General features: G+C 26.3%; 1 protein-coding gene across 4 annotated transcripts in view; it reads left to right on the forward strand.

Moving 5' to 3' along the window:
• The window catches only part of LOC141400619 (paired box protein Pax-6-like), a 260,551-nt gene extending 250,361 nt beyond the window's left edge, over positions 1-10,190 (forward strand). For 3 of the 4 annotated variants that reach the window (XM_073979911.1, XM_073979909.1, XM_073979910.1), the window contains 2 exons: positions 6,988-7,172; positions 9,290-10,190. In XM_073979911.1, coding sequence (XP_073836012.1) covers positions 6,988-7,172; positions 9,290-10,003 — 899 coding nt within the window. In that variant the 3' untranslated portion in view covers positions 10,004-10,190. The remainder of the gene's footprint in view (positions 1-6,987; positions 7,173-9,289) is intronic. The other variant, XM_073979913.1, reaches the window with a different exon arrangement.
• The last annotated feature ends 582 nt before the right edge of the window (positions 10,191-10,772 follow it).

The raw sequence follows: 10,772 nt of genomic DNA on the forward strand, positions 1-10,772 counted from the left end.
AACAATATACCAAATACCAATATACCAAATTCTAAACATGAAATGTTTATACATACATACATAAATACATAAATACATAAATACATAAATACATAAATACATAAATACATAAATACATAAATACATAAATACATAAATACATAAATACATAAATACATAAATACATAAATACATAAATACATAAATACATAAATACATAAATACATAAATACATAAATACATAAATACATAAATACATAAATACATAAATACATAAATACATAAATACATAAATACATAAATACATAAATACATAAATACATAAATACATAAATACATAAATACATAAATACATAAATACATAAATACATAAATACATAAATACATAAATACATAAATACATAAATACATAAATACATAAATACATAAATACATAAATACATAAATACATAAATACATAAATACATAAATACATAAATACATAAATACATAAATACATAAATACATAAATACATAAATACATAAATACATAAATACATAAATACATAAATACATAAATACATAAATACATAAATACATAAATACATAAATACATAAATACATAAATACATAAATACATAAATACATAAATACATAAATACATAAATACATAAATACATAAATACATAAATACATAAATACATAAATACATAAATACATAAATACATAAATACATAAATACATAAATACATAAATACATAAATACATAAATACATAAATACATAAATACATAAATACATAAATACATAAATACATAAATACATAAATACATAAATACATAAATACATAAATACATAAATACATAAATACATAAATACATAAATACATAAATACATAAATACATAAATACATAAATACATAAATACATAAATACATAAATACATAAATACATAAATACATAAATACATAAATACATAAATACATAAATACATAAATACATAAATACATAAATACATAAATACATAAATACATAAATACATAAATACATAAATACATAAATACATAAATACATAAATACATAAATACATAAATACATAAATACATAAATACATAAATACATAAATACATAAATACATAAATACATAAATACATAAATACATAAATACATAAATACATAAATACATAAATACATAAATACATAAATACATAAATACATAAATACATAAATACATAAATACATAAATACATAAATACATAAATACATAAATACATAAATACATAAATACATAAATACATAAATACATAAATACATAAATACATAAATACATAAATACATAAATACATAAATACATAAATACATAAATACATAAATACATAAATACATAAATACATAAATACATAAATACATAAATACATAAATACATAAATACATAAATACATAAATACATAAATACATAAATACATAAATACATAAATACATAAATACATAAATACATAAATACATAAATACATAAATACATAAATACATAAATACATAAATACATAAATACATAAATACATAAATACATAAATACATAAATACATAAATACATAAATACATAAATACATAAATACATAAATACATAAATACATAAATACATAAATACATAAATACATAAATACATAAATACATAAATACATAAATACATAAATACATAAATACATAAATACATAAATACATAAATACATAAATACATAAATACATAAATACATAAATACATAAATACATAAATACATAAATACATAAATACATAAATACATAAATACATAAATACATAAATACATAAATACATAAATACATAAATACATAAATACATAAATACATAAATACATAAATACATAAATACATAAATACATAAATACATAAATACATAAATACATAAATACATAAATACATAAATACATAAATACATAAATACATAAATACATAAATACATAAATACATAAATACATAAATACATAAATACATAAATACATAAATACATAAATACATAAATACATAAATACATAAATACATAAATACATAAATACATAAATACATAAATACATAAATACATAAATACATAAATACATAAATACATAAATACATAAATACATAAATACATAAATACATAAATACATAAATACATAAATACATAAATACATAAATACATAAATACATAAATACATAAATACATAAATACATAAATACATAAATACATAAATACATAAATACATAAATACATAAATACATAAATACATAAATACATAAATACATAAATACATAAATACATAAATACATAAATACATAAATACATAAATACATAAATACATAAATACATAAATACATAAATACATAAATACATAAATACATAAATACATAAATACATAAATACATAAATACATAAATACATAAATACATAAATACATAAATACATAAATACATAAATACATAAATACATAAATACATAAATACATAAATACATAAATACATAAATACATAAATACATAAATACATAAATACATAAATACATAAATACATAAATACATAAATACATAAATACATAAATACATAAATACATAAATACATAAATACATAAATACATAAATACATAAATACATAAATACATAAATACATAAATACATAAATACATAAATACATAAATACATAAATACATAAATACATAAATACATAAATACATAAATACATAAATACATAAATACATAAATACATAAATACATAAATACATAAATACATAAATACATAAATACATAAATACATAAATACATAAATACATAAATACATAAATACATAAATACATAAATACATAAATACATAAATACATAAATACATAAATACATAAATACATAAATACATAAATACATAAATACATAAATACATAAATACATAAATACATAAATACATAAATACATAAATACATAAATACATAAATACATAAATACATAAATACATAAATACATAAATACATAAATACATAAATACATAAATACATAAATACATAAATACATAAATACATAAATACATAAATACATAAATACATAAATACATAAATACATAAATACATAAATACATAAATACATAAATACATAAATACATAAATACATAAATACATAAATACATAAATACATAAATACATAAATACATAAATACATAAATACATAAATACATAAATACATAAATACATAAATACATAAATACATAAATACATAAATACATAAATACATAAATACATAAATACATAAATACATAAATACATAAATACATAAATACATAAATACATAAATACATAAATACATAAATACATAAATACATAAATACATAAATACATAAATACATAAATACATAAATACATAAATACATAAATACATAAATACATAAATACATAAATACATAAATACATAAATACATAAATACATAAATACATAAATACATAAATACATAAATACATAAATACATAAATACATAAATACATAAATACATAAATACATAAATACATAAATACATAAATACATAAATACATAAATACATAAATACATAAATACATAAATACATAAATACATAAATACATAAATACATAAATACATAAATACATAAATACATAAATACATAAATACATAAATACATAAATACATAAATACATAAATACATAAATACATAAATACATAAATACATAAATACATAAATACATAAATACATAAATACATAAATACATAAATACATAAATACATAAATACATAAATACATAAATACATAAATACATAAATACATAAATACATAAATACATAAATACATAAATACATAAATACATAAATACATAAATACATAAATACATAAATACATAAATACATAAATACATAAATACATAAATACATAAATACATAAATACATAAATACATAAATACCTAAATACATAAATACATAAATACATAAATACATAAATACATAAATACATAAATACATAAATACATAAATACATAAATACATAAATACATAAATACATAAATACATAAATACATAAATACATAAATACATAAATAAATACATGTGTATACCCAAAATAGGAAGAAAAGTCCGAGTTCGGACCGAATCCGAGTTCGGTCCGAGCTCTGACCGAAAGTCATATGGATTAGTTGACGTCTTCTCTGACTGAAAATCGGAAGTTTCTGCAGACTTTCGGATCGAATTCGGTCCGAATTCTGATGAACTATCGTATGAATTTCTGATTTATTAACCGACGTTCGGATAGATATCGGTCCGAATTCGAAAGAAAAATCTAATGAAATTCGGAAGTATTGGACGATTTTCGACCCGAATTCGGTCCGAAATCTGATGAACTATCGTATGAACTTCTGATTTATTTACCAGCATTCGAACAAAATTTGTTTTTATTATTTAAGGCCATGTTTATATTATAGCCTTTTGCAGGGTTAACCTTCTTTATGAGGATTTATTTGAAATATAAGCAATGGAATTGACATTTGAAACCCAGTGGGTTTGTTAAATCCGGTTATATGTCAACGTACTATAAAAACGTTAAATGTACACAGTTATGTCATGAAAAATTAAAATCCTTACATTTAAATGTTTGTTCACCTACTATAAACATATGAAAGGTTTTAATATCATCTTATAGCCTGTTTATATTATAGATTTTTGCCGGGTTAACCTTCTTTATGAAGACTTATTTGACGTATACCTAACGGAATTGACATTTGAAACCCAGTGGGTTTGTTAAATCCGTACAATTAGGTAGAAAAAACAAACAGTGGGGAACAACAAATTCATAACAGGGTCTGTGAAATATGTAAAACAATTTTTATTAATGTATGAAAAATACATGTATTCACATACAAAAGTTGATAAACATGAATGTATTAAGAAGCTTACCATTGGCAATATTTATAAAACATATGAATTTCCACGGAATAGTGTTGAAGTATGACGAAGAAAATCTTTACTTTCATTAACTTTATAAAAATAAACAAATTTGTATACAACGGTTCACTATGAATGATCTTTAAACACTATCATGTATCAACACGCATAACAAAAATAAACCAAATTTGTTCTCGTCACAGAAATTAAAACCCGAGCACGCATTTTTTCGCCCGCACTTCATCAACGTGGCACAGAATTACACACAATTCGCCCATCATGTGCGATCGCAACACGTACAATTCTTTTCTTTCTGCTTATTTACAATGAATATAGATAGCCAAAGCAGCACAAGAGAAAAAATAAAAAAAATCCCTTTAGAGAGAGAGAGAGAGGGAAAAAAGTTCGTCAGACTAATGGGACAGAGTTCGGACCGAAATCGGTCAGACGCGTCGGAAAAAACTTCCGACTTTGAGCAGACGACACGTCCGACATTGTGTTTGCTGGGTTTGTATGTGAATGTATGTATGCACATATGCGTGAACAACGTTCCAATTCCAATCTTAGAGCTTTTTAATGTTAATTCTAATATCTCACTGAGGATTATTTTCATTAATCTTTATAATCACATACAGTACCCTTACGTACTAAATGTACATATGATAAAAACCAAAAATGTTTTACAATCGATGAATCCGAGTTTCACCCATTCAGAATTTCCGAACTGTTAACATTTCTATACAGTATGACTGAAATTCTTTAAAATTAAGTGTTTTACGAGGGATCCCATAATGTCGACCATTAAAATTAATTTTCGTGGAAGCTGTGTTGGCTTCAATGTAGAGAAATGGTTAAAAATGGGTTGAAGACAACAAGTCTTTTTGTTTCCTTCCGATTTCTGGCTTAACTATACATTTTACAGACTGCACTGCACTGCATCCACCTAAAATTGACGCTGACATTTTGAAGCAGGAATTTCGGGGTTTTTTGAATTTTTTAATAATCTGGACGCGCAACAACATAATATTTCAAACTCATAAAAGGATTATAGAACTCGTGATTTTATGTCGTTTAATTTATATCTCATGAATGTGCTCCTTGGAGTCTAAAGGCCAAAATTTGATGAGTGCATTTTCTTAAAAAAATATTTTTTGCGTGTAAAATTTACAAGTGTCATTCAATTTCCTTTGACCCCGCGTGAATTTAGTTTTTTTACGCGACAGATCTAATGAGACCTTCCGTGATCGAATCCATCCACTAAAACCGCGGATATAGATACCTTGGAAATAGGAAAATCAGTAAAAATATATTTTGACAAATCCGCGTACTAAACCGTGATTTTCTTTACATAAATGGAATCCTTTGTACGCGATTATTATATTTGCGAAAACGCGTGTCATAAATTACAGAAATACTCGAGAAATATGAGTTTTTACGGCAATAGAATGTGGAGGCACATCCGCGGTTCTTGAAGAATCTATTTGAAATAGGTGTATATTGACATATTTTTGATCGGCGCTAATGAAACCGGATGCGCATCAAAATGCAAATTGCGCGACTTTTACCCATTTTAAGGTTTTTGGCATTGTGAGATGCAACTGACGTACACAATGGCCGCTGAGTGAAACATCGTAATGTGCATAGATATTGAAAGAGAGTGGTTCGCTGTATCCAAAATCGGATGCACATCAACCGACTTTAACTTATTCGCGAATAACAGCTATTTTAATTTTCAAATTTTTTGAATGATTGTAATTTCAATATTACTCTTAATTTCCTATCCTTATAAGTTATTACAGCAAGCAGTTAAGATTCAGCAGTATACATATATAGCAGTATACATTAATTATTGTATGGGATTTTAGCGAAATAGTTGGAGAACTCCCAAATATTTTTTTCTAATCGAACCAAAAAATATACATATTTGGAATAATATTTTAACCTGGAAACCTGGCTAATCTATGTTTATAGTGTGAAAATGTAACTTAATAAATTAACTTGTTGTTATAAACAAAAAAGTAAATATATATAAGTATATACCTACGTATATCACAATCAACCAATTTTAGAGATTATTTTATCTAAATTGTATATTTTTTACCTCTACCGTTTAGATATTGAGGGGGAGGATTCCGACACCGATGACAGCGATCAACCTAAGTTCCGTCGAAATAGAACTACGTTTAACCAAGATCAATTAGACGAATTGGAAAAGGAATTTGAAAAGTCGCATTACCCATGTGTAAGCACACGAGAAAAACTGGCTTCTAGAACTGGACTCAGCGAGGCCAGAGTACAGGTATGGATATATGGTAAATTTCAAATTTCCTTTACAATTACATAGAAAAAAAATTAAAAACTTTTTTGGCGAGCACATCCGCCATTTTTGGTACATGGGTTACGAAAAAAATCGTGGTTTCAAATCTGTTCGCGTTCACAAAATTGGATGCTGCACTCAAAAGTTATATGCGGTTTTACTCTCTTGTAAAGAAAATATATTTAAAAATTCCTATTGTGTTGTAATAAGAACATGTATATATGAATCGTTAGCAGCACTTGATATCTATCCGTAGATGCTAAAATATTTGCTAAATTTATTTTTATTTTCGCGGAAAATCAAAAAATATTGAAGAAATCTTGGAATAAATTTTATTTATTCTAAATCAGAGGCCAAAAAATCTCTAAAAAAATAATTCAAAAATACGTACAGAATCTAGACAACGCGTAGAAAAATGTGAGACCAAAATTATAAAGATCGCGCTTATAACTTGCATATTACAGCAACAACAAAAAACGGAAACTTATTGTTGGAAATTATTTCAAAAATATATTTTTGGTTAAATACGAAAAATTTGAAAAATAAATGTTGGTAGTTATTCCATTATTTCGCTAAATTTCCATCCAAATCCTGAAGTATTTTGCTTAAACTTCTACGAAAAAAGTAATTAGTCATTGTGAAAGTATATTTGCTTTCTGTGATAAGCAATAGAAATAAGAAGTACAGAGTAATATTGAAATCACAATCAAAGAAAAAACACAAAAGTTAAAAAGCATGTAATTCGCGAATCCGTTTAAATCAGTTGAGCTGCATGTGCTTTTCGGATACAGGGAGTCCATGTCTATCAATATGCATGGATTTTCCCATGTTTCATTCAGCGGCCAAAGTGTGCCATCAGTTGCATCTTACTGTTCAAAAACCTTCAAGTGGGCAAAAATTGCGCGATGTGCATATGATTATAAGGTGCATCCGATTTCAATGGCCGCCTATTAAAAATACGTCAATATAAATGATTTTAGACAGATTCGTCAAGAATTGCGGATGTGCCACCACATCCTATTTTGGGATAAATAGGGATATTACTCCCGAATCTTTGTAATTTGTGACACCTCTTTTTGGCAAATATTATAATCGCGTATAAAGGATTACATTTATGTAAAAATAATCAAAGAAAAGCGCGGTTTAATTCGCGGAATTGTCAAAATATATTTTTGCAGAATTTCCTACTTTCAAGGTATATATATCCGGCGTTTTAGTGGATGGATTCGAACGCGAAAGGTCTTATTAGATCCGGCACGTAAGAAAACTAAAATCACGCGGGGTTCAGGGGTACCTGTACGACAGTTGTAAATTTTAAAGCCAAAAAATAGGTTTTTTCAGAAAATTTACGCACCAAATTTTGGCCTTTGGGCTCCTATTACTAGGAAGCTGTAGGGAGCACACTCAAGAGATATACATCGAACGACGTGGAATCGCGAGTTCTACAATCCTGTAACTAGTTTGAAAATATTATCCAGTTGCACCATATAATTATAAGAAAAATTTGAAAAACAGTGAAATCAAAACTTCAAAAAGTCAGCATCGATTTTAGTGGGATGTAGTGTATATATCGAAAAGTCATGCACTAGAACCATGTTTCCCAAGGGGTATTCTTTAGTTCTTTCTTTGAGCACAGGTTTGAATTTTGCGTGCTTTGGCCAGAAATCAAGAAAGAACACAAAAAAACTTGATTACTTCAACACATTTTTCCCATTTTTTTTATATTACCACCAACGCAGCTTCCACGAATATTATTTGTTATGGTCCACATTATGAGATCTTGGCTAAAACACTTCAATTAATATAAATGTATCCATATTTTATAAAATATATCAACAGTTCGCGACTTATTAAATGGTGAACCTCAACTTCAACGATTGTAAAACTTTTTTGAATATTACCATATGTTTTCTTTCTAAAATTTAATTATTGTCATTCATTTTCATTACTTGTCGTCTTTACTCACACAACTTTAGACATACAAACACTTACCCACAACACAATCACTCATGTTTACATACACATTTCAATAACCACCATAAATGTCACATTGACACATTTATAGACTAACAAATGGTTTCTTCATATTGACCAATTAGGTTTGGTTTTCCAACAGACGAGCCAAATGGCGACGACATCAGCGTGTGAATTTACTGCGAAAACGCGACTCGACATCACCACAGGGGACTTTCATCAGCCAGCCACACCTGCAATCATCCCCGGTCAATATCTCAACAGATCAGCAGTTACCCCACAAACTCCCATTGCTTCTGCCGACGGGAACACAAAACGACAATCTCTCCAAAGCGATTTGCCTCAGTGCCAACAACCAATTAACATCTCTGTATCCAAACTACTATCAACGATCACAGATTGCGCTACACAACGATACCAGCATCAGACACCCGAGCCCACCACCTTCAACACTATCAATACCAAACGTCACTATCATCCATACAAACAGCGCACACAGCAGTCCTTCATCAGCAGAAATACCCGTAACATCACCGAACTCCTGTCTCCAGCAAGCAGCAACAGCAGCACTGCATGCATCAGCCACAGCATCAATTCCATTATTAATGGGAGGTGAGCATAGTGCATTTAAAACTCTTCACTCCAGCCCTCTAGATTCTGGCAGCAATGTAATAGTCCAGCAATCGATTCCCCACTCATTTCCGGTAGTTGCCCCCATTTCCACGATATCAGCAGATGCTCCCGATGTCAAACAGGCGAAAGCTCCCACATGTACCACCCTAACAGATAATCTTCCAGCCAATAGTGGAGAAAGTTCTAAAAACGGAATCAGCAACTAATCCTTATTTGTTTATTTGTGCACACATTCATCACTCGATCTGACTGTCGGGACAATTCGTTTATAATTTGTATATACATACATTTATACATCATTCATAATACTTATTAGTGCAATTAATTTAATGTGTTATAACAACTATTTATTTGATTTACTCTATCAATTAAAGTAAGCTCGAGAAGAGGAAATGCAACGTGTTTTATTCAGAAGAATTTTCGTAAGCAAAGAGGATGGTAAGTATTTGTATACAAACAAGTAAGAATGGACTATACTCGGCAAGGATAGACCAAGTGAATACTAAACAATTAAAACCACACTTTACCTATTGAAATTCAATAATTTTTTGTGCATCTTTTACTATTGATACACGGAGGGAAAATTCATATTTTGCAGCAACATACAGTGAGCGTCAAAATAAAGTTTACACCTCTCAACATTTTTTTATTGCATTATTACACCGACATAGAGATATTATACGTATAACAAATGTATAAGTGCCACTTTTTTAGGTATTTAGTTGTGAATTAAAATCCAGAAAATATTAGGCTCTTCCAAGGTTTCATTAGGGAATAAATGAAGATTACCAAAATAACCCAACATTTGACGCGTCACAATAAAGTTTACACTTCTTTAACAAAATGAAGGGATTTTCAGGATTTTGATTTTCTTTTTATTACATTCGAGCCTCCAAACAATAAATCAACGAGTGTTTTGGTGTAATCCGGTGATAAGGCGTGCACAAATGTTATTAATTTGTTGTTTAACTGCCG

The sequence above is a fragment of the Musca autumnalis genome, unplaced genomic scaffold, assembly GCF_047663935.1.
Source record: "Musca autumnalis isolate F117 unplaced genomic scaffold, ASM4766393v1 scaffold_4, whole genome shotgun sequence".
NCBI lineage: Eukaryota > Metazoa > Arthropoda > Insecta > Diptera > Muscidae > Musca > Musca autumnalis.